The sequence below is a fragment of the Rhinichthys klamathensis genome, unplaced genomic scaffold (genome assembly GCF_029890125.1).
Source record: "Rhinichthys klamathensis goyatoka isolate OS25496 unplaced genomic scaffold, OSU_Roscu_1.1 h1tg000094l_1, whole genome shotgun sequence".
Classification (NCBI taxonomy): Eukaryota; Metazoa; Chordata; class Actinopteri; order Cypriniformes; family Leuciscidae; genus Rhinichthys; species Rhinichthys klamathensis.
In genome coordinates, this window is record NW_026606633.1 from 1,470,489 (window position 1) to 1,496,944 (window position 26,456).

The 26,456-nt window shown below is 39.5% G+C and overlaps 1 protein-coding gene across 2 annotated transcripts in view; it reads right to left on the reverse strand.

Annotated features, from left to right (window-relative positions):
* The window catches only part of adamts10 (ADAM metallopeptidase with thrombospondin type 1 motif, 10), a 54,185-nt gene extending 27,729 nt beyond the window's left edge, over positions 1-26,456 (reverse strand). Inside the window, exons 1-9 of one of the 2 annotated variants that reach the window (XM_056252359.1) lie at positions 26,148-26,456; positions 14,746-15,104; positions 11,119-11,278; positions 10,179-10,381; positions 9,392-9,475; positions 5,115-5,260; positions 4,471-4,514; positions 3,821-3,926; positions 2,137-2,283 (exon numbers count right to left, since the gene is read on the reverse strand). In XM_056252359.1, the coding sequence (XP_056108334.1) occupies positions 2,137-2,283; positions 3,821-3,926; positions 4,471-4,514; positions 5,115-5,260; positions 9,392-9,475; positions 10,179-10,381; positions 11,119-11,278; positions 14,746-15,104; positions 26,148-26,250 (1,352 nt within the window). In that variant the 5' untranslated portion in view covers positions 26,251-26,456. Of the gene's footprint in view, positions 1-2,136; positions 2,284-3,820; positions 3,927-4,470; positions 4,515-5,114; positions 5,261-9,391; positions 9,481-10,178; positions 10,382-11,118; positions 11,279-14,745; positions 15,105-26,147 lie in introns of those variants that run through there. The other variant, XM_056252360.1, reaches the window with a different exon arrangement.

The window sequence follows — 26,456 nt, forward strand, 5'->3', positions numbered from 1 at the left end:
GGCAAAGCAAGTTAAGCTTCTCTTGGTCAGCTGTTTTGAAAGGAGGAGGGCAAAAGACCTGCAGAACAATAGAGCGTGCTACATCGGTAGGCTTTTAAGAAAAGCTTTTACCATGCCGGGAGCAAACTCTAGGCAGAAGGCGACACACAGGGCCTGCAGATCTCCTACCCTCTTCAGAGATGTGATAGCTAGTAAGAAAGCTGTCTTGAGACTAAGGAATTTCTCGGAAACTGACTCAATAGGCTCAAAGGGTGCCATAAACAAACCCTCAGATGAATGAATCTCCCACGGAGAGCCGTTCAGGAGAGACATCAGGTCCAAGAACCATACTCGTGCCAGCCAAAACTGGCTACTAGTAGTAGACGAACCCAGTCCTGGTGAACTCTCTAGTACTCCCGAGAGCAGAGCAATCGGGGGAAACGCGTACAGATGTAGCCTCAGCCCTGTCCAAACCATGGCATCCAACCCCAACGGAGCTAGATGCGTGAGGGAGAACCAGAGTGGACAGTGTGTCAACTCCTCTGATGCGAAAAAGTCCACATCCGCCTAGCCGAACCTAACCCAAATCAAGGAGAACCACCCCAGGCCTGTGAGGGAAGTGTCTGTTGTAAGCATTTTTCAACAACAAGGCACATTACTAGGGTACGAAGGCATCTGTGTGTAACCCTGATGATGCGAAATGGGTTGCCCCTCAGGGAAAACCCCTTGGTCTTGAGCCACCACTGCAATGTACAGAAGGCCAAAAGGAATCACATTAGATGCAGCTGCCATGAGTTCCAACAGTCTTTTATACTGTTTTACCCTGATCTTGCCTACAGCTGAGAGAATCGACTCGATACGTGCAGGAAGACAGACGTGCCTGCAGACGTCCCCCTAGAAATGTAGTTCTCTGTAGTGGAGAAAGCACACTCTCGATACTGAACTGCCATTTCTTAGGATTGAGCTAGAATCAACCAGGCGTCCAACAGAAAAGTCTTGTCCTTTTCCTTTATATCAAACACGTTTAGCCATAGGTGTCTCTCCGTAGCCACCATAGCTGCCATAGAACGCCTGATGCCAAGGGCCGTGGTTTCCTTGGTGGCCTGGAGAGACAAATCTGTGGCCTGGTGCAACTCTTTCACAGTATATTTTAAGAAGATATTTTGAAGAATATGGTTAACCAAACAGCCTTCCATAGTATGGAAAAAAAATGATATGGAAGTCAATGGTTTCTGACATTCTTCAAAATATCTTCTTTTGTGTTCAGCAGAAGAAAGAAAGTTGTTACGGTTTGAGAGTGAGTAAATGATGACAGAATTTAAATGTTTGGGTATACTATGCCTTTAAAGGCAGACGTTCACTGTGAACACTGTCAGGTCCCTCTAGAGCGGACTATGATGCTCCACTCCCAAGCAGACCACACAGATAGTGCGTGTCCTCTCTCACAATATAACGCAGGCGGGGAGACACACACAGTCTAACTGCTGCTTATTCACCATACTAGTTTGCTACAGGACAAACAACACCAAAAAGACAGACAGATTCACACAGCGCTCTGAAGGCACCGAAGCTGATGATGTTTGGTCCGGGTATCCTTTATAGCTTCCGTGGGACGCCGTCTTTCTTCACGGGATGAATGAGATTGGACTGATTTCACACATGGTTCAGACCCAATCATGCAGAACCGTTCCCATAGCGTCAACGTTCTGACGCAGCGTTGAAATTCTTCGAAAGGGAACGGTTTAACGGTAATGTATATAAATAAATACACTATTCAAAATTAAATTAAATTTGATTAAATGTAATAAAGATTCCCTAAAATCTTTGAAAACAGAAAATGTGCACTAGCTGTCAGCAGATTTCAGACACATCCCAATAATTTTTTGAGACAAATATTAATCAGCCTGTATATTGGTCTATCATTAAATATAAGTACCTTATATAAAAAATGGCTCTTATACAACATTATAGGCTGAGTTTGCGTTTGAGTTAAAAAAGACATTCACATAATTTATATTCATAATGCAATCCTTTGGAAATATGCTTTGCAATCCTTTGAATGATACTGAAATCCAATGTTGATACAGTCAATATTTCACACTAAATACAGTACACTTCAGTGTAAACACAGATATCAGACTCAGGCAGCAGACGCACTCAAGGAAGTTGGTGATGTAATCGCGGCTGCAGGCAGACCAGACGAAGGGGTTAGTCTTCATGGTGATGTGGGCAGCCATAAGTTTAGCGGTCTCCTGACTGCGCACCCCACACGCATTGCCAACACCATCATGATTCATCCCAAACCTGAAAGAGAGAGATGAATGATTTTATGGAAGTATAAATATAGAATCCATTGGTCCAGGTTACAGAAAGTGAACACACACACAAACCCATCAGCACCTCACACAACTTATGTAATACACACAGTCAAACATATGCCCCCTTGTCTAGACAGCCCCAGTGCGCAGCGTCATATGGCCATCAGTTCAAAGGTACCTGGACGAACCATTAGGACCAGACCACTAATGACTTCACCACCTATAAAAACAGCTCCGAGGCCCGTTAGCGTAGCCAAGGCAACAGAGTACTGGGTGACCCAGCACAGACAGCTCAGATCCGAACAATGATAGCAAAAAAAAACAACTTTTCAAGCAGAAATGACAACAAAATTTCCTTTCATGGAAGTATTCTGAAGGTTTGAGGAATGATATGTGCAGGCAGTGGCGCGATATCAGCCAGGCGTGCCCATAAATCCATATGCATGATTAAGCTGCAGAAAGTGAATGGAATGCTGGGCCACCAAGTAAAACAATACTTCAACGTCTTGGAGCGCAAGAAACCACAAACGAAAAGCCCAAAGTAAGCCGCCTGGAGCATCAGAGTCTGTCGTCACTTGCTCCACTAACAAGATATAAATATTGCAAGACTGAGAGAAAATATTAGTGCAGTTGTTGTTGTTAATGAGCATTATATTTTAAACATATTTAACCATATTTAAACGCCTTAAGTGGCTTTATAGTTTATCCTTGAATTTAACCCAAGTTTGTTTTGGAGGGCCAAATGTCAAGGGTCAGAGTTGAAAGGGTATGCCCTAATGACGTAAAACTGGAATTTCAGAGCGCTGATGTATTGCTGACCTATAGTAGAGCTTCAATATGTGCTGAGGGAACAATGTAGATTTTGGAATATATACTGACATCATTTAGTCAGTTTTTGAAAACAGGTACATCAGGGATTCCCAAACTTTTTTGTCAGCCAAACTCCTTTGAGCTAAAATACTCATTTGCCTCCTGAGATTAGGTTAATATTTCACACATTTGCATGTTCACAGTTCTCTGATGTCGGTTAATGGTCACAAAGAAATATTTTTTTTATTTATTTTAGAAAGCATTTTAATTTTAATTTTGTTTTTATTTAAATTTTCCGTGTTTATTTTCATTTTACATTTTTATTATTTAATTAATTATTAGCTTTTCATCAACTCCCTCAAGATCCCAGTTTCCCAGTTTAGAAACCCTGAGCTACACAACAACAACAAAAAGTGTTAAGAACAATTTAAAGCCATTTTCCATTTAATAAAGGCTATGGATATAGCTTGCACCTATCCCAGGCTTTCTCACTTGCACGTACCTACCGTTAAGACACTGTAGAAAATAATGTAGCAATTTATGTAGCAGCATAAAAATACAAAAACAAAGACATTTGCTTGATTTCACCTTACTTAAATCAAATCTTGACTCAAAGCAAACAGCATCAATCATACAGCATCATCAAAAGACATGGAGGAGCAGAGGAACACAAGACACTGTAGGAGCATTTGGAGGTTTAGGAAAAGACTCACGTGTGTCCAATCTCATGTGCAATGGTGAAAGCAGTGGCCAGACCAATGTCTTCATTGATGCTGCAGCTTCTCTCTGGCTCACACATACCGCCAACAGGTGCCAGACCTGATACAGACACGTGTGTGCACATGGGCACAGTGACATGGACACGCACACACACATATATGCTACAATACTATCCACCTTACTTTTAACGTAAGAGGCCATTACGTGGCCATTTTTAATTCGAATTTGAACTTTTAGCTCCACAAAAACAATTTATTGTGCTAAATTGACATTGTAAACTTGTTTTTTGTTATATTATTTTAAGTTATTATCACAATCATAAACACATGTCATTCTTCAAGTTGTTTACCTATAGCAGCTAATGAATCTGAAGTCTCACACATTCACAGGGAATAGCTTACTTCTGAGTTGAAAAATAAGATGGATATGCAAATACATATATGCAAATACTATACAAGTCCCACTACAGTACTACACATTAGTTAATTAGTGTCTACAAACTAATCAAAATCAAATGTAAAAACTATATAGTACCAATAAACCTTCGATTAGCTATGTTATGAACAGAGAAGACGTGAGAATTTGATAAACAAATATTTCATATATGCTGACAGATAAGGCGATGGATGGACGGAGGGCTTACCAAGTGTTCCACAGGGTTTGTTCTTGTAGATGCAGATGTCATACCTGAAAACATACCACAGAAACATGTCTGATATTTTGTTGGGGTGAATGAACCTCTTGGGTTTCCACAGAACAAACACAAACTCAGATAACAGAGCTGTGAGACAGTTCACAGACTGGACACTCTTCTGATAAGAGAGTGAAGACAATGAAAGGAAACGTTTGATGCATCCAGCAGACATACCCTCTGATACAAGCCTCCAATATAAAGACTCAACACTTGTCTTTCTCTCTGTCTATCTCCTTCACTCTCACTCTCTATTTCATTCTCATACTTCACACACTCAGCTCTCAGGCGCAGGAATACAACCTAACTCCTCGTTGTGTGGATTAAAGCTATAGCATGATTTACCATAAATCGCTAGTTCTTCCAAACACACATTTCAAGTACTTTAAAGCCATTTTAAAATTATGACCCGTTTCCTTTAGAACCAATGGAGTGCTACAAAATGTTAGACAGGTGTTATAGTGTAAATGCGTTTAAAAGGTATACATTTAAACAAAAGCATATACTGACATAGGCCTATTTCACTCTTTTGACAGCGACCTAAAGTTTGACTCGCACAACACCACAAACAGAGCTAGAATCGTCCGCATTCTAACCTGGTGATGAGGACTGCTGTATCATGGTGTGCGATTCCATTGTCAGGGATGGCATTCCCATGACCGTTCCGGTGCAGGATGGACTTTTGCCACTTGCAGAAACTGTCTAAAGACTTCCCTGCATGATGGTTAACCTCTAATGTGGGCTGGAAAGAGAAAAATTAGGATCAGAAAGACTTGAAAAAGGCCAGGTTCATTGCATGTACATTGTACAACGTGTGTGTATTTAGTTTGTTTACTAACTATAGTGATACTGGACTTCTTTTCAAATAATAGTAGAAAATGTGCTGGTTCTTTCAAAGTATTTAATTCCAAAGTATTTAATTTCAAAGTGAAATGGAATCGCAAAAACAAAGATTGTTTTCAAAAAGGTTTCCTCGAGAACTCCTACTATTTGCCATTGGTATGGTGGTATGCATATGGCTTACGTATAAATGTTTATACCCTAGGACACGGTCACATTAGTAAAAATTAGGACGTTTTTTGGAAAGTAGGTCCATTGTGTTGGTCCATAGAATAGCGATACATGAATCGCTTACTCAAAGCTCAATTTCAAACCAAGCAACTTTATATCTGTAAACAGCAAATTTGAGTATTACAAGTTTACAACTTGGGAACATCAGGGGAAATTTTTCCCCTAATGCAAATCATATCATTACCCCCTCATGCAAAATTCCAGATCATGAGGATTCCTATTGAGCAGACTGCATTTCCCCAGTGGAATTTTTGTTGTATAAAAGGTAAATGTGACTGCACTTTTAAAATGCAATTGGGAAAAATATTTTTACAATAGAAAAAATCAGCTTTAAGGCCTGTTCACGCAAGTACAATGCGACTATACAACAGAAAAATATAAAACGAATTCTAGAATATAAATTTTTTACAGTTTTCCCACCAAAATAAGGCAGAATTTTCATTATTTTCTGGAACAAAGTTCAGACATCTGAATGAAAAATGTTCAACAGATACATAATAAAAAACAGCAAATCATTCCAGTATAATATTTTGGACTTTATATGAAGGTGTCTTTCCATAGTAATGAATTATTTTAAAGCCGCAAATTACCGGCAACAAATCTTTTCAAGCTACACTTTATAGCTTCTTTAGTTTATATATGCACAGCTCTGACTCATTTCTCTGCTTTATTGAGTTTACAGTGGATCAGGACAATGGCAATATAGACACAACAAACTAATAACACTACAAGTAGCATGTACAGAAAGACACACAGGCCCGGTTTCACAGGCAGGGTTAAGATTAAGCCAAGATTAGGCCTTAGTTTAATTAGGACATTTAAGTAGCTTTTCTAAACGTGCCTTAGAAAAAAAAACATTATTGGTGTGCATCTTGAGACAAAACAAGTTGCTTTCAATTAAGACAGCTCAAACATGCATTTTAGTCTGAGACTAGACCTAAGCCTCCTATGTGAAACCAGGGAATAGTGTTTCGCTACCATTCTGCCTGGCACCCAGCACCTGAGCCGGCCACAGCACCATTACACTTGTAACCCAAGAATGCACAAACTGGCATAGCCTATAATTGTATCATCCCACAATACAGTGTTCTAACTTTCCAGGTTTCCTCTGACACAGGGGGTGGTAGGGTGTTCTCATCTGGAAATGAACCAGGTTTGGTTCCACGAAACCTCAGCACTCCACACGGTGGTTATCTCAACACGGCTAATGCTGCTCCTAATGACCGGTCTCCCATCATTTGTCAAATGACATTATGCGGAACAAATTACAGGGGGATTTATTTTTAGCTGTCTGCGATTTGGGATCATTAATGCTTCATTAAATACACCACAAATCCCCACTCCTATCCCTTTCCTGCCCTGTGTCATCTGTAGGAGCCCGTTTGAGGTCCCGACTCTGTCAGCATGTTCCAGAGATCTTGCCGCGTGAGCCAACTCGCTCATGCAGTGTCGTCACGCCCCGCTCAGGACAGAGGTGGAAGCCTGAATGCATGACAGAGGCAGATTGATTGCGTTCAGAGGCAGGTGGCGAGAACAGTAGCGGTACAGTTTGGATTGCCCTTAGATTTCGCTCAATATTTTGTACGTTTTTTTAAAGATGAATGTACATTCATGAGTATGGCAATATTAGTGTTCACAATCAACAATAAGAGCAGTCATGGCAGGCTCTCTGGATACACCCAGAAGAGCCGGGTAGAAAATAGCCCAGACTTGTGCAGACTGTCTCAACTGCCTCAGACTAAGATACCTCAGCCTGCAAACACACAAACAGGGAATTCTTTGACAGGTGAAATAAGCCAGACTATGGCTTAAATGCATGTGTGTATCATGAAGACATTTTATATTTGCAAATAAATTATTGCAATAAATGATTAATGGCCTTTTTTCTGTTGCTTGTAGTAATCTACTGCACATTTACTTGGAATTTTACAACATAGTGTATGTTTCCTTCAAAGTTTTTAAATATTGTTTTAAATATTGCATGAATCAAATATTTTACAGTTTTGAATATTTAAAATATTAAATTAAGCAAACTTTCTTTTCAGACGTATGTTTTTTTGGAATATAATAATAATAGTTAGAATATTATAAAATGATGGAATATATACACTACCAGTCAAAAGTTTTTGATTGGTACGATTTTTTATGTTTTTAAAAAAAGTCTCACCGAGGCTGCATTTATTTGATTAAAATACAAAACCTATTGTGAAATATTATTACAATTTAAAACAGCTGTTTTCTATGTTAATATATTGTAAACTGTAATTTATTCCTGTGATCAAAGCTGAATTTTCAGAATGAATGAAATTTTTGAATGAATTTTTCATTTTTAAAATTAAAAGAACAGTATTCATTTGAAATAGAAATCTTCTGTAAAAATCTTTACTGTCATTTTTGATCAATTTAATGCATCCTTGCTGAATAAAAGTATACATTTCTTTAAAGGGGTCATATAATGCCATTTTTGTACAAGCTAATATGATTCTTTAGAGTCTAAATTAAAACTTTGTAATATACTTTAATTAAAAATTCTCATTAGTATTGTAAGAAAACACTTATTTTACCTGGTCAAAAACAGCTCTGTTTTCAGCACGCCGTTTCAGTGTATATGACTTTAAATGATAATGAGTTTTGCTCACCCCGCCTCTCTGTTCTGTGCGTACACCGTTTGTAACACAATACCATAACGCGTTGTTCATTATAGATGTGGGATTATGAATTATATTGAGAACGTCGTACATAGAAAACATGCCGTAATGTACCCTGAGTGTAAACCTTAGACGCATTCATTGTGAAGCGTGCATCTAGCGATTTGCAAAGATTAATATAAATATTAAAGATTAATAAAACGATACACTCACTTCAGTTATTTTGGAGGTTCAGCAGGAACACGAATAGTTGGTACTTCTTAGCAAAACCAGCTTTATACTGACCCTCCTCGTTTATAAGCAGTCTGGTGTGTGAAATGATTCGCGCAAATATGAAAGCATTGACGTTGCTCGTGGGGAATACTCCCTTCGAAAACAAACTCAGCCACTGCGTCTTCAGCGGTTCGGATTTAGGAACATTAAAATGACTGCTGTGTTCGTTATTACACCCAAGAACAGAACACCACAATCGCTTAGACGCCATTCTGCTCATAGACAGTGCTCCAGCATATCAACAATGACCGCGCCGGTCCGCGCAGACTATGATTGACAGCTCGCTCCCTCACGAGCGAGGGCGGGTCTGTGTTGAAACCCGGCTGTCAATCAACAATCGTGGGAGGGGCGTCCGTTTTATTGACGTCACAAAAACGAACGGCTCAATTTGAGGCAGGGGAAAACATAAGGAGATTAAAACAAAAACACTGGATGGATTTTTATCATTATATGATGTTTGTGTACAGGCACTGCTAACACACATTTCAGTACAATCAACTTGTAAAAGTGCATGTACCATTATATGACCCCTTTAAATAAAATCTAACTGGCCCCAAAAGTTTGAACAGTAGTGTATATTTCTATCATCTGAAGCAATCGTTTATACTTTCACGGATGGCGCATTTACAGCAGAGGCGTTTATATTTCACACATTCATTTGGCACACTCACAAAATGCACTGCTGCACCAGACAGAGAAACTTTAAATGCACAATTTATGGCATTTCTGTGTTTACTTAAAATGTCCTTATTTGGATGGCAATATGTGACTAATTAAAAAAAGTGCACAAATAATCCGGATCAGGCAAATGTAATAATCGTGACAGTCCTATGAAGGCACGTGAGCAAATGTGCTTTAAAAAAAAAAAAAAAAAAGAGTACCTGGTCTTCCATCAGTAGAATAAGCCTTGTCACAACGATGTTCACTGCATTCCCCAGGCTAGAATCCTGGAACAGTTTGGCAACCTGACCTCCAGGGAAACAAGAAAAAACCAGTCTTAAAAACGAGCCAATTGTCTGTTTTTAGACCTTTCTAATCTTGCTGTTTACGGTAAAGATGGACATTTTACAGTCTACTATTAAACCAGTGCTAACTGCTGCTCTAGGTCCGTGAGGTGAGATAATCCTTTCATTAAACACATTCCACAGGTGTTAAACTATTTGTAACAATGCCACAAATTGCCCATGGGGATTATAAATATGGATTCGCAGGGTGACAGAAGACGGTTACTTAGACAACTGGTTTTCCATTTAGTATTTTTTCTTTGAGCCAATACAAATGACCTGGATAGGTCAACCATCCTCTGAAGATTCACTTAAGTCTGTGGGATATCATTGCAGTCTATTCATTTTAGGTCTATGTAAGAATCTCAAGTAGAATGTCTGAGCTGCTTTATTCCATACAATGAAAGCAAAGGAAGACCAGGGACAGTCAAACACCAAATAAGCAAACGGCAAACTTATGTGCTGTATTCATAGTAGTCTGAACACATGCGATTGGTTTGTGAGGAACAGATCGAAATTCTGCTATAAATAACTCCTTTTCGGTTACATGGAAAGTTGAAAGTCATATGGTTTTCAAAAGACACGAGGGGGAGTAAATGATGAAAGGACTTTAATTTGGTATCCTTAAAGCATGTAAACAAGAACAAGGAGAGTTGAAGCTTACAATATTCATGACGGCCAGAATGTACTGCTCGATATCTCGACGGCCGTGATAGCTGACCATCATCTTGTCGGCAACCACCAGGGTTTCGACGTAGCGCTCTCGGCTGACAGAGCGCTTCAGTGGTAACTGGCCTCGTCCCATCTGGTTGGGCAAGGGCTTTATTGTTCTCTGCCACCATCCATAGCTCTTACCCGGCTTTTCGTCTGAGGAGGAACAATGAGCAAGACTGTACCTACACAGTTTTTTGTTAAAATCCTGTGACGTAAAAACAAATCCATGTTGAAAACCTTCTGAAAGACCATGTTATTGCTCTTTTTTGTGAAGTATTTCTAGCGCAACTTCAAAGTGTGAATGAGCTGGCAATGGATTGATTACTTTCAATAAAGTCAGGTTGGTTTCAATAAACCAGGCTGTGTACCGAATAAGTTAGATCTGTAAAGATGCATGGCATATAAATTCACCCTATCTATTTTTTACATGCATGATTCAATCTTCTGATGAAATTACAAATTTCTCTCTGGTGTATGTCAGACTTTTCCAATCATTTAGTCAGCTTAAAGGAAGAGTTCAGCCAAAGATTTAATGTTTTCCGCAAAAACCTTAATTTCTCTTCGGCTGAAGAAAGACAGACATATATCTTGGATGGCCTGTGGGTGAGTAAATAATCAGGAAACTATTCAGATTCAGATCTGCGTCCATCTAATCAACAACTGATAGATAAAACCAAGTCCCTGCTCAATATTTTTGGATTATTTGTTTTACTCAGATGAAATACAGATGAAAAGATCTGTCGCTACTTCCATTACAATGCAACTTTAATGTCAGGGATAAAACGGGATACCGTACATACTGAAAGACACCATGAAATGGTTTAGTGAATTTTCTTTTTAAGGGGTTGTTGATGTACAAAATACATCTTCATGGTTTTTATCATTCTTACCAATGACTCCACAGGACTGGTCCATGTTCTGGTATCTCAGAGACGACCGTTTGTACACCACATGTGGGCGTCCTTCTCTGCCATCCTCATTGGTAAAGTTTTTAGCAGAAACCAGGGGTTCGATAAGGTACTCCTCACCTCCAGCTACAATAACCCCTTGCTGAAAAAGCCAAGAAACCATAGATTAGCACTTCCTTATAGCCTGCCAGCTCAATCTGAGTTTACAATCTAGTAGATACACGGCAAAATCATCAAATCATCCCATCATTAGTCTCCCCACTAAAATAATGAGCTTGCGCTGGGCTTATAATCCTGGATGAAATGGGAACTCGTGGCGGAAGGCCAAAAGATCTTAGCATGTTTCATTGTTTCCTCTCTTCGTCTCTCTCAGTCACACTTTTCAAGTCCACATAATCCTGTAATGTGCTTAGTGATGCTCTTGTGGACACACTGAGAATTCCCTGATGAATTGTGTCATGCAACTCTGATCACCAATAATTAATCTGGAAGTTTCTTCCCGCCTTCATGCACAAGCTTAATCCTCCATTGTATTTACTTGTGTTGGTGTACACACAATTGAAACAAAATGGATACATTATCGACCGGGCTGGACATTTATTAGCACCTGTGATGCCAGGGAGTTGAATCACCAATGCTACAGGAACTAGGATGTCTGATGGCCTTTATCAGACGTAACACTATACTCAAAGGGTCAGGATAAACAAGCACTGGTCTTGACTTTGTAATCTGTTTACGCAGGTGTATTACCAGCTCATGCAAGTAATAAGCAAGCCACAGCATTCCGCTTGAAACTAAATCCATCATTAGGCTCCAAAGCACCTGTTTTTGGAGCTGAGCTTTACGCCAGCTGGGAGAGACAGACTTTAGCAACAGCTGCCCATTTCAGATCCACAGGGGTGTCACGACAACTCACCCGAGGGAGTTTCACCCAAGAAAGAGATTACATTGTAGAATACATACTTATTTTAACATGCAGAATTATCTTTATGGATATCTGAGCCTCATGTGATGGAAATGTTCAACAAAATGATGAAGCCATTTAAAGGAATATTCTGGGATTGATTGCAAAAAATAATTTCCACTTGTCCCTCCTTTTTCTTTTTTTTTCTTTTTTTTTTTTTACAGTGACACTTAAATTAATAGTCAATGTCAATCCATAAACATTACAGTACTTACGGTTAAAAAAGTATAGTAACAAGATGTAAACAATATGAATGTTAACATGATTTTAGTTTGAAATAAACTTTTTATAAAGAAATTGTTACTTTTATTTAGCAAGGACACAGCAATTTTATTCAGCAAAACTGACAGTAAATACATTTATAATGTCACAAAAGATTTCTACTTCAAGTAAATGCTGTTCTTTTGAACTTTTGGTTTCCACTAAAACACGATTTTTTTATCAATTAAATGCAGCCTTGGTGAGCAAGAGAGACTTCTTAAAAAAATCAAATCAAATAATAACTTTCTCTTTCCAGCGTTTTTTTTTTACTTCTTGCCAGCATTTAAAAAAAAAAAGTTGCCAGCCACAACCAGCGCTTTTTAACTTTTCACAAAAATGTCATGGCCCCCAGAATATTTTGTCATATGAATATTTGAACATGCAATATATCAAAAGAAAGAACAGACCCTCTTCTTTGTAAACAAACAAACAAACAAAAAATTCAAGCTTCATCCATTATTCTTTTTTAAATCAACTATTGAATATGGGTGTTTGATTAAAAAAAAAAAGCTAAATTGAGCAAAAAGCTGATCAAATCACGTTTTTGTCAAAGACTTCATCCAGATCGGATTCAGAACGGTGATCAAAACATAGATGAGTAGATCGAGTCCATCAACACCCCTAATGCGTGCACAGTCCTATAGCTTGTCCTGGGTCGACATTTCATTCTGTAACGTTAGGCAGTTTATGCTGCTTTATATGCTGCTTAAAAGTATAGCGGAGGATCTTTCCGAATTTTAGAGAAGACCCGCCCTCTCCAATTTTAAAAAAAAATGCACATGCGCAACTATTTGCTCCCGACATAGATGTGCTCCCGAGAGGGAACGCCTATGACTCCAGAGTCAACCCCAGAGTCAAACTCTCCACTGGCTTTGAGCTTCATTCGTGCCCAGGAGACCCGGTGCGGGGTGCCTGCTTGGGATGCACTTTTCAGAAAACGTGTCATAGCTTACATTAACTTTTACTAGCAGTGATTTTAAATGGATTTCTCCAAATAGCATGACAAACTTTACCTGTCTAATAGAATCTTCGCGACTGCGGCATCAGTGGGAAGCCCAACCTGTGCTTTTAGCGCACGCCAGCGTGTGAAATATTCACCCAAAATCACTCTGGTCTTGTTTCTATATTCTGCGCCCTTTCTGTTCTTATCATACACTTCGTATACATTTTTTCTCTTGGTACCCTCAGCCATTTTCAAAGGAATGGCTGAAACCGTAACTCATCACACATAATACACCTGAAAGTGCGCATGCGCAGAAAGCGAAAACTAGGGACGAGCACGTACGACGGCCTTACGTAAACATATCACCAGAATGATTGACACTTAGGTGGACCAATAGTATAGGCTATCCACCCGGAAAAAGAAAATCCTCCGCTATACCTTTAATGTTGATGATTGTGTTATTTTATATACGCATATGATTGCATTTGATATCGCTTGTTTCTGTATCTTCTTTGCATGTTTTTTGATCAGGAGATTCAGTACTCTTTCAGAAGATGCGTAATAGTGCCCCCTACCGTATAACAGTGAAAACAAGGAAAGCCGGAAAATTCCGTCAATGGCGGGAAAGTGTTATCTCACTTTAGTTAAGAAATAAGTTAAGAAAATGTATTCTTTTTTGAGGTAATCAACATTATGCCTGTTGATTAAGCTTAAAGCTGCAGTCGGCAAGTCTGGCAGATTGAGTGGATTTAGGACAATTTTGAATGTTTACAACTCTCATGCCCCTCCCCCACTATCAACGGATACCCTCCCACCGAGTTCATGCTCGGCAGTGCGTGTGCACCAGATTTTCAGTGAACGCGCCCGTCTCATCAGCATCCATCAACACCACGGAGTATTTGGAGGTATGCTGTCCTGGTTAATCTACCGATAGATTGCAATTGCTAACGTCATTTATACTCTAAATGAGCTTACTTGATTTTCCGCCATCACTCTTCGTTACTGCGCGAACTTCCGCGAACTTCAGGCGTGTGCATGTGATTGTAACGTGCGCGAGGGGTGGCGTGTGCCCGATCTGTGATTGACAGTCAGATCTCACACCCCCCTACGCTGATTGGACATGATGAACCGGGAGCTGTGGATTTTTGCAAAACAAATAACACGCTCCAGGTGGAGTTAGAAGCTCAGGTTTTTTTCTAAAACCACTTTATTTATGTTGTTCTGTCAGATTATAGTGTCGATTTCACTGAATATGATAAAAAAAATTTGCCGACGGCAGCTTTAACTTGCATTGAACCCGGAATATTCCTTTAAGGCTATAGTTGCAGGCAATTTTGCGGACTTCCACATTTGACGTCATTGTGTTTAGGTTTAGTACACAGTGATTAGTACATCATTTGAGACTTAGCACTGTTTCCAACAAAAGTACAGTGGCGCTCACCAGGCCGTTACAGTTGCTAAGAGCCACAGAACTAGAGTGAGGCTGGTGCTGCAGGTGACCCACGTAGTGGCAGTTGGGCAAGTAAGGGTGACTCCAAGCCAAATGCCCCCTTTTCCAGTATTCCACACGGAACTGTTGCGAAAGCAGTCCTCCCTGCAGTGTGAGGTTGAGCAGAAGGTCAGCACTCGACGTGGAGAGCTGATAGTACAGCTGTGGGTCTGGAACGCTCTGCGTTTCTGTGCTACGCCGGTGTCGGCCATTCCCGTGAGAAGTCTCCTCTTCCGATAGCGTTTCCCCATGCGGCCCCACACGCACTGGGATGGCGATCTCATACTGGCCTATGCTGGACAGAAACTCAGCTGTGGAAACACAAAAAATTACCATGAGATTGATGGATGGAAGTTGAATTGAGTTTATACAGCTCCCACAATAAGCAATTAAATGTGCATTGAATTTGATCTGATTAAATAAAAGTTATGCACAAATAATAGTATTTACCGTTCAAAAGTGTGGGGTGTATATCATTTTTTAAATTGTTTTTAAAAAGCAGTCTTTTATGCTCACCAAGGCTCCATTTCTTTGATTAAAATTATAGTTAATAAGGTAATATTGTGAAATATTATTACAATTTTCTATTTTAAAATGTAGTTTATTCCTGTGATGGCAATTTTTTGCAGTCATTACCCCAGTCTTCAGTGCCACATGAGGTTTCAGAAATCATTCTAATATACTGATTTGATGCTCAAGAAATACTTTTTTTTTTTTTATATATATATATATATATATATATATATATATATATATATATATAGAAAGAACAGCATTTATATAAAATAGAAAACCTTTTGTAATATAATCAATATGTGTCATTGCTTAATAAAAGTATTTTATAAAAAAATATATAAAAAAATTTAAATTTAAAAAATAAAACTTACTGACCCCAAACTTTTTAATGGTAGTGTATATTATAAAAAATATTATAATACTATAAAATTGTATCATAGTATTAAAATATATTATGTAATATATAATAATATATTAAACATTTTAAATATAAAATGTACATTCACATGGATAAAGTCTCCAATCATATCAGAAGTAGAGCCCGACCGATATATCGGCGCGCCGATATTATAAGCGATATTAGGCATTTTCCTAACTATCGGTATCGGCCTTTATAATGGCCGATAAATTAATATTTTAAAAAAATGCTGGTGCGGTGATTCCTGTAAGGGTGGCGCTGCCAATAAAGCACATAAAAGCTGTCACAAAGAACTGGCAAAAGTAATGATTGTGAATACATCAAATATAGCAAGGAGACATTTTAATTTTTTATTAATAAACAAGTGTTTTCAGTCAGTGTTGCTGCAAAGTTGACGACGCTGACTTGCGATCTTCAGTGAACACGCCAGAGAGAAATGCACATTTCATACGGATTACAGCAGAGAGCAGTCTGTCTTTCGTTTTGAATTGTTCTGTTTATAAAAGTAGACATTTCAATATAGGCTAGATATATTTCTGCTGAGTTTTGGTTAATTTATGAGACGAGTTGCAGTTCACGCGCCGGCGCCTCCGTGTCGAGATTATCTATTGTCTGCTATATTTACTTCTTATTTATTAAATCCAGCCAATTGGTTGATGAAACATTGATTAAAATTAAGATACAATTAAAATTAATAAAAAACGAAGTTCACTTTAATGAAAGGCTTTGTGCTTTCTGTTTTGAGGTCTCTGTGAAAGTTTTAAAGTCTTTTAGTGCCGCTTTCATAGCTTGTCACATCCGTTGTTTTTTCCTCATAAATGCGAACACGAAAAATAAAATAAAATTCATATTTTATGTTCTGTTGAGAGCCAACCATTCTTTATCCGGTGGGTAGTAGCCTATTACTTTTGATTTGCCCAGTGTAATTCACAGAATTGATTTCTCTGCTACCAGCCTCTGTCACGTATTGTGTGAGCTTGTGACTATTCCTCCACTGGTAGAGATTAGAGGAATTAAGACTAAAAATAGAAGATAATATTTTACATTAAATTAATACATGATTAACTAACTGTATTTTTTCTATGTACATTTCTGAAATGCACTTTCTGTAAAGCTGCTTTGAAACAATATGTATTGTGAAAAGCGCTATACAAATACATTTGAATTGAATAATAAGGTTTTGTCAGTGACACTTGATATATTTATTGATATTTTAAGTTATGCTTTATATAACGTGACTAAATTAAAAGACAAAGTCGTTAGTGAAGATTATGCAACAGTATTTAGAATATAATATAATATAACATGCAATGCAAACTAGTTTGGTTACAGCTCAAATGTATCATTCTCATTCTATCATTAACCCCGTCTCCATTTCATATCTTTGTCACACAAGTGTTTGATCACCACATTTGAGTGATCAAAACGTTTATATATTTATTCTGTTTATACTGTGTATTCTATATACAGTACCCATCAAAAGTTTGTACACACCAATAGGAAAGTGTGTCCAAACTTTTGACTGGTACTGTACTATAATACACATAGGCCTACATAACATTGCTACTGTATTATAATATACACATAAATAATATCGGCCGATATATCGGTATCTGGCTTTTTTTATCGGTATTGGCCCCCAAAAATCCACATCGGTCGGGCTCTAATCAGAAGCCGACAAAAGCTGTGTTATTTTACTTTAAAAGGTGCAGTAAGTCATTTCTGGTAAATTAATCTGGTTAAATTAACCGTTAATCTGGTGCCAGCGGCAGCATTTTTTATTATATTCATAAAACCTTCAATATTTTGTTGTATGAATATCTAAACATATAATGCATCAAAAGAAAGAACAGAGCCTCTGCTAGCTTCATAAATTCTTTTGTTTTTGTTGAAGACTTTGTCTGGGTTGGATTCAGAACGATGATCAAAACATTGATCGAGCGGATCGTGCCCATCAACACCCCCAATGCTTGCACACTCCTGCACCTCTTCGATAGGTTTGACATTTCATTGGTAACGTAAGGCAGTTTTTATTTATATGCTGTTGAATGTTTGATGGTCGCAATAGCTTATATGTGCGTGAGCAATCTTCTATCACTTGTCTCTGCTGCTTCACTTGTTTTTGGATCCTGTATTTAATTCTGTACTATCTCAGAAGATGCGTAATAGCACCCCCTACTGTATAACAATGGAAACATGGATTTCCGGAAGAACTTGTCAATGGCAGGGAAGCATTGTATCATTAATGATGGAAAATCTCATCAATGGCATGGAAGCAGTTAAAAACCAAATAAGTGAGAACTGTTAACTCAAATCAACAATACATATGTAAACAATCAATTTGAGGCAGATTGCTATACACTGGTTCAGCTAGGGCTCATTCAGAGAGCCTCTGGCCTCTGGATTTTATTCATTTGCAGTCATGTACTCTGACCGTGTCAATTGGCGAACAAAAGAGTTCACAGTGAAACTATTGAGTAGACTACAGAGAAGAAACACAAGCTAGCAGCCTAAAGGCCAAGGGCTGCTTGTTGCTATGGAAATCCTGAAATTGTATACTTCCTGTCCCGACAGCGAGCCTGGAGATTAATAGTCCAAATTTGGCATTAGAAAAACTGCACCCAAAGGATGGAGATTGCCAAAGAGACAAACATCCTGAAACCAAACCAAACTCATTTAAACATTCAGAAACTCTGTGTGAAGTAGTACACCATGACCAGTGTCCTTAATGTGAAACAAGGTTCGTTCCATTGGTTTGTTTACCCCATCCTGCCAGTTCAAACACTGTGAGCAGGGCGACAGCAATGACTCTTTTGTTTGGGTCCAGAAGCATGAAGATGAGACTTGTGCGTGATCTTGATTCAGCTTGTCTTAGTACTTTCCATAATCTCTCAAAGCTCTAAAAATACATCAGCAGATGCACCATGTGACTTATATTAAATGTGGCATTGTGTACAACGGCGTGAGAAGGACAAGTAACCTTATAATATATGGTCCATTTAATTAAGCCATAAGGAAGGAAATAGGGCTCAAACCAAGTGCTGAAAATATAAAAGATCCCCTCTTTCCCTCCTCACTGCAGTTATTCAGACTGGGCCGCTCAATAAGACGAACTAATTACTGAAAGTGCAGCTGCTTCTGAGACCCACATGTGTTTTCATTAGGTTTTTAAAACATGTGCAGACTCAAAATCATCACCGGACCAACAGAAGAGCTCAACAGATGAGGTTTGTCGTTTTGATTACATTTAAGGTCACTGCTGGCCTTATACACCCTGCGTTGCTTTCTGGGTTTACATTTGGTGGAGTAGTTTGGTATAAAACGACTGTTAACTGAAAAGTTGCATGGTTCAGGATTACTTTAAAGTTTTAACATGGTACTTTTTTAATTTACAGTATAGACATGACTTATTTCTTTCAATGTTACTTTTAATAATTATATTCTAGTACAAAACTAGAATGCCTATCAGCAAAGATGTTTAAACTGCAAAACGGCACACATATTCAGGCGTTAAATTAGGGACGAACCGATACCACTTTTTCCAGAACGAGTCCGACACCTTCATTTTTGGTACTCGCCCATACATCGTACCGATACCTGTATTTTCACTGGATTTGTAATTTTTAAATGCATTGGGTAGAGAAACCAAAATAATATAAATCATATTAATTGGCTTAATTTGTTCATCACATATATTTCCTTCAGTTATTTCCATGCTTAATTAAGCCTGCTAAAATGCATTGTATGAGCGTCTGTCACTTTCACTGTTCATTCTATTGCTCTATCATATTTTATCTTCCATTTAATAGCACAGCACATATTTAGAGCTGCTCCAGAAGGGCTCAGTGCTGAGGATTGGGTCAGTGATTCAAAGGTTTAGACACCAGTGAAATATCAAATCTTTGTTCCAATTTTGATACAAAAACTACCAGCCTAATTAATGTGAATTTAAAACATTATTAAAGACAAGTAAGCAGTCCATAATAAAATAAGAAAAAAATTATCACAAATAAATACAATAGAACAAAGAAATTAATTGAAATAAACAGTGTTTTTAGAGTTTTTCGGGTAGATCTAACAGTAGTGTTCAGGTACAGAAATTTGAATAAAGTAATCAAATGTGAAATAACACTGCATATTCATTGCTGTATAAATTAAATATAGATGGATCTTTTTGTAAAGTTACAAAATGTAGCCTATTTAGTTAAGAGCAGTGAGTCATTTCTTTGTCCTTTGTTTGATTAACATTAAAACAGCAGAAGGTTTATTAGACTGCTCTCCCTTTAAGAACAAACGCATGGATCCGATTTGAATATTGAGAATGAGGAGTCATGTGCCGATTTGGGCGGGGTCTGAGCCGGTCGGCCATGATGGTAGGAGACGCTATCGGTTGCCAGGGGCAACGCCTTCAGAACTTCACAGAGGCGCGACTATAACATTCCAGAAATAGCGAAAGAGAGACAGCGCAGCTTAGTATTTGTTTACATTTTACCGATACGCGGCAGTTTCTTTGGAAGATATGGAGAAGGAAGAGAAATGAAAGGGGTTCTATCGGGAGAGACTATAATAACAATGCTAGCCAGCTTAGAGAAACTGCTTGTCAATAAACTGACAGCAGCAACAGCGAGCAAAGCCTGCTTTCAAAAACAACACATTTCAGCACAGTTCGCCTTTTATTTAACACAAACGAACGAAATTAATACTCTGTTATTCATCTAGAGTTGTTTCATTTGTTATAGATCTGTACCGCGAAATGTTTTAAAAAGACACTTTTTTTAATGACGTACGATTCGCATTGACAGGGGAATGTCCGATCTGTCCGCTGGACGTTGCACGGCAGGTGCAAATGCACGTTATCTGATTCATATCAGATTTATTTCCACATATGAATGAGGCCTGAATTAAACATCAAGTATGACTGAACTCTCGCAGTTTAACGTTACAGGTTTGGGGGTTTCTAAGTCTTGCACCCAGCCGCAACAGACTTGTTCAGCTTCTAATGACTTAAAGCTTCTGAACTCTTGCATTGTAGGCAGTAACGTTAGTCACTGATACCATAAACAAACCAGGTAATTAACTATGTCAGCGTATGTGAAAGGTGGTAGTGCTTTGGGTCTTTCGTCCATTCTGAAGCAGGTCGTACGGGTCCATGTTGATGTCAAGTAGTTTCTCTAAATAACGCGGCTTTGTGTTGTTATTTAGTCTCTCCCGATAGAGCCCCTTTCCTTTTGCTTCCCCCTTCTTCATTTATTCACAAGAAACTGTGCCTTATCACAAAAATGCAAACAAATATCAAGCTGCTCTCGCTCTCTGTCGCTATTTCTCTCGGTCTCACGGTCGAAGTAACCATGACAACGGATAGCGTATCCTACCAAGATGGCGAATCCTTCCCACAATGCAACGCGGAGTGATACGCGTGACGTCACCGTCTCATTCTCATATTGAATGCTACTGTTCACTTGAGATATAACCGACTTTGTTTACTAGGATACTCGCCAAGACGGGCGTTTTTACATAATTGTGTGTGAATTGTGTCCGTACAATTCAGTATTCACGCGCTGTCTTAGGGGTGCGCGCTTTGGATGTTTGCGTTCATGAAACTTCTTGACCTGTGTTACGTTCCACGTGTTTTGTTTCACTGATCTGTTTCACGTGTTGGCCATTATGTTCATTGTGTTTCTCTTTCGTCCCTAGTTCACTATCTCTGCTCGTAGGATTGCTGTGATTGGCTGAGCCGGACGTTAGTCATCATTGAGGCGACGTTCCAGAACCAATCAAAGGCCGTTCAGCTGGTTTTAAGAGAGTGGCGCGTTCATTCACTCTCTCTCTCTCTCCTGTGGCGTGTTGAGCTCTGTGTAGCGAACTGAGTGATGTGCGATGTATTGGTGTGTGTTTATCATAGACAGTAAAAGAAATGGACACAGCGACCCCGTTGATTTCAACAGAGAGAGTTGAAGCCCAACATGGGCACTCACTTCCTGATAGCCAAGCGCACTGCGCAGGCTCAAACTGAGCTTGACGACGTAGTTGTCACGTGAGCAACCGTTCTGACCTTCTAGTAGCTGTGCCGGAACAAATCTGAATTGAAATCTGAAACAAATCTGTTGTTGAAATATTTTGTCCCGTTGCTTTTATGAACTCTCTATCTATGCGCTTCTCCCTTGACTTTATGCCTCCATGTCCACCCGATTGCCTCATAGACAGTAAACGATTGCCTACGAGCTTCTACTTCTGTCTATACGGTAATTTCTCTACTGTGCGACAGAGCGTCCCGTGGTTATGACGCAATCGTTAGCCTATTTTTACAAGAATGGCTTCTACGGGGCCATAACGTAAGATAAAAAGTAATGGAGCCTTTTATACATTGTCGTGTTTCTTTAGAAATAAATAATAGACAAATGGAGTCTTTGGACACCTCAGACGTAAAGTTATTCGCTGTCAAAATGACGCCAAAATGAATGGGAGTCAATGGGATGCTAACAGCAAGTGATAGCCAGCTACAATGGCGGCCCCCGGAGGCAGCTTCAACTTCCAGCTGATGGATAACCCCCTTGGTGTTTATTCTATATCATAGAGCAGTGGTCTCAAACTCGCGGCCCGCGGGCCATTTGCGGCCCGCAGGGTGATATTTTGTGGCCCCCTACTTGACATTAAAGTTTAATGTTAGTGCGGCCCGTCGTTGCGTGTGCCGCGTTTTAAAAATATATATCATAGCTGCCAACTCTCACGCATTGGCCGTGAGACACCTGCATTTGATTGGTTTCACACGCTCACACGCCACACTCCCGATTTCTCACGCTGAAGTGTCAACCCGGGCGGTCAAATGCCTGGAAGATGAGTTTATCTATATATCTACCTGTTGAGCCACTCGTGATCGACTAGTTATACCGCAAATTCGTTAAAAATCTCCCGTTATCTAGAGCGAGCGTGCATGCGAGACAGAGATTGTGCTCCAAACCGCGTAGAGCGAGCGAGAGACCTTGCGCGAGCGAGAGACCTTGCGCGAGCGAAGTTGAGTTAAGTTGAGTTTGAGACCCCTGTCATAGAGGCATTACGATAATCTGGGAGGACGAACGGTAGGTCAGTATGCCGCGGTATACACTGCCCGTAGGTCTGTCTTTGTTATACACACTAGGTTAGTGGTGAGCGCCAACATTTGTACTTTTGTTATTTAGTTAGTTTAGTCAGAGCCGCGTGCGTGAAGATTGCGGTTTCTTTTTCACATTTTGTTTTGAGTAGGATTAGGGTTAGCTTAAGGATTGTTTTTGTTTTATTATGTTCTTTCCTTTGGCGCCACTTTTTGTTTGTCTCCCAATCTTTTTTTCATTGCATTGTACATAGCGCATTTATTGTCATGTTACTGGAACTAGTGGCTTCGGCTTTTCTGTGAATAAAATCCAGTAACTTCTCTCTTTCAAAGTTTGTCTGACATGTTCTTCCAGTCTACTTCACATCTAGCAGCATATTAATATTTTAATGGTACGACATTCTCTAGCCCTTTTAAAGATCGTAACAACCTGCAATGTCAATATAACAATGATGTAACATGTATGCATGTTAGCCCTAAGTTGCTTCAGAGGGGTCATCCATGGAGCAAAAATCTACCTTAAGTCACTTTGATAAAAGTGTTTGCAAATTTAGATAATGCAGTGCTTTTCACACTGCATTATCATCTAAGCCCCGGTTAACCTGCCTGCCTGTCTGTCTCTCTGTCTCTGTTAATAATAAGCTACATGCCTCGTTTTACTTTTTTGCCATTGACATCTGACTGAACTACAAACTTTCCACAGACGTCTGTGAAAAAGGAATCATTAACCCCAGGTAAAGGAACGTTTTACACTTGTAAATTATGAGCAGGGTTAGCACCACTTTTGCGCAATTAACCCCACATTGCGTGCCAATAGTGTGCCTCATATTCATGTGCTTCGGACAAACATGGAAACATTACGGGTTGTATAGAAACAGTTGCTTCAGTGTTTGAGGGGGAAAATGTCAAACGGTGAGAGAATGTCAATTGGAGTGAAAAAGATTTTCATTCTTACCTAGTGCGAAAAGTCTATTCAGTATAAACTTAACAGTACAGTCGGCAATAGCTACTGTATATAATATGAGGATGTGCAATGCTATAGTCTTTATGTAAACAGGTCACGTGCTGCGCTCATCAAATGATGTTAACCCAGGGTTTAGGACTGTACAGTGTGAAACGGGAGCTTGTGGATATCCAGGATTAATTGTTAACCCTGGGTAAATTATGAGCAGTTTGAAACAAGATAACCCAGGGTTCCGTTTACCCGGGTTTAGAAGACCCAGGGTTAACCATTTTAAGTGTAAAAAAAAAATACACTAAGGTATTCCAGCCTCTCTCTATAACATTAAAGGAGCTGTATGTAAGACATTTATTTCAATTAATCATAAAATGGCCCTGAAATGTCACTAGACATTAAGAAATCATGTACATTTCAAATACTTATATCACTGACAACAGTAGTCTGGCCAGGATATTGTCATTTAAAAAGTGCAGTTGCAGCCCTCAACTGATGTTGATGTTGTCATGTTGTGTTTTGGTCTGATGCTCCACCCTCCACCTATCTACCAATCACGAAGTCAGTAGTGTTGCGGCATCCGGGTTGCCAGCTCTGCTCTAGTTACCACAGCTGCAGCTCGTCACGTTCCTGCTGGATCCTGCAGCCGATCTGGCAACCTCGAGTCAGGGAGGAGGGGGAGGGGATACACCGCTCTACAGTAATTTGACAGTGATTGCAGTACTAGTTTTGGCCACAATCTTACATACAGCTCCTTTAATCCAGACAGTAACAGACGCACAGCTGGGTCTTATGTCAAAGCATGAAAGTAGAGCTCAAACTGTACAACCGCCATCAACCGGCGCTATCTTAAATAAACATAAGGCCCACAATTGATGGAATGGTATTCCCTGCTCTCACACACACCTACAGTGAACACTGATCCTCCGAAGCCTTTGATGTGTCTTTAATCTCAACGAGGAACCAGAGAGGAGGAGGATGACTGTGTTACTTCCCCATAAACTCCCTCGCCATAGACAGAGCCCCATTAAAAGTATAAAGACTTCACTTTTGATTCAAATAAACCACCGTCAGGAGCCGCCCAGGGTTTGAAAGTTTATTTTAGAAGGTTAGGAGAACAACCTTTAATTAGGACCGTGCGGCAAACTGAAGTGAACCCCTTTTTTAACCATAGTTTTTCTCTGGAAACCGGGCTGGAGAAAGAGACAGAGAAAGAGAGGCGTCTCTCCACCTTTCCCAGATGTGCAACAGCTGTATCAAGTCAGCGAGTGCACCCAGACTTCTGGAGGAAAAAAAACTCTTCCTTATGCCAGCCTGAGAAATCAGAGGCCCTGTCAGCGACTCAAAAACCATCCATATCCTGTTTGTGTATCGTCTGCCATGCTGCTATTTGGACTTCAAGATTAAAATATATCCTTGCGGTGACTGGTCCCAGCATGTGGCCAGATTATACATAAACTCAGTGCTCTGCTTTAATAACCGTATGCTACTTGATGTAACACTAATTATGGGAGGGCAAAATGCACTATATTAAGCTATTCAAAGGACAAAAATTAAAGTTTAACAGCAACTAGATCTGCAAATTTGTCCCGTACGCCTTTTAAATAAACTCAGCCAGATATGCTCACGCACTTGCTCAGAACTGAACCAGACGACAAAATGAAGTTAAACCCACATGCTTGAACTTGTTCTTATGTAACGTAAATGAGGTCTAAATCTTATATATTTGAAATGACTTAATGGGATTAGTACGCAGCAAAAATGTACATTTTGATGTCAGATGTCTAAAAGGGTGCCTCATGTGAGTCTTGTCAGAGAGATAACTGGGTCACTAATAGTATGAAAAGAGAAAGTGGTCGGTTTCATGGAAAGATGGGTCATCGAGTCTGGCTGGCTCTTGTGATGGCTAACTGACGTTGCAGTGCATCTGTTCCTGGTTGTCTAAATGGTTTGTTACCGCTCGAGGCTAGCAATCCATTCCGTTTTACAGCTTTGATGATCTGCCGTTGCTGCCTCCATTTTGAAACGGAAAGTTACCTCAGGTAACTTCTAGCGCAACAAGTGCATTTACATGTACTTTAAAAGTTGATTTCAGTCAGACTAAGGTAATAATTTGTCTTTTTCAGATATTAAATAAGATATTGATAATTATGTTGAATTGTGGTAGATTTAAGTTTTTGATTGCAATGCAGTTTGTGCACAAATAGAGATCGGCCAAAATAAAACGAAAAACCGCCCGTTTCCAATATATGCCAAGTCGACCGGTGCATCTCTAATTTTAATGACAACAAATGATAACTAAAACAAAATAAAATTAATTTTCACACCATTTACTTAAAATTCATCACAATAAATGGAACAACAATCACGAATCTTACCTTGAGACTGAGCAAAATCCTCAGGACTCCAACTCTCTGCCACTCCACTGGCAACCATGGCGATGATGCCAACGCAGGCCAAACTCCTCCACACCGTTTCCATGGTTACTACAGCAAGCTTCAGTGCAGTGCCCAACCCTCTGTCCCAACATGTCTCCTGCCCTCTGATGGCCCCACGCTCACCAAAGTGACGCACAGAATTCCGGAGCCATGGCGGCTTCACTTCTACGTGGATCCTGACGCTTCGCCTCTCAGAGTCGGAGGTAGACGACGGGTAGTTCTGAGATGTGTACAACCGTGGAACATCAA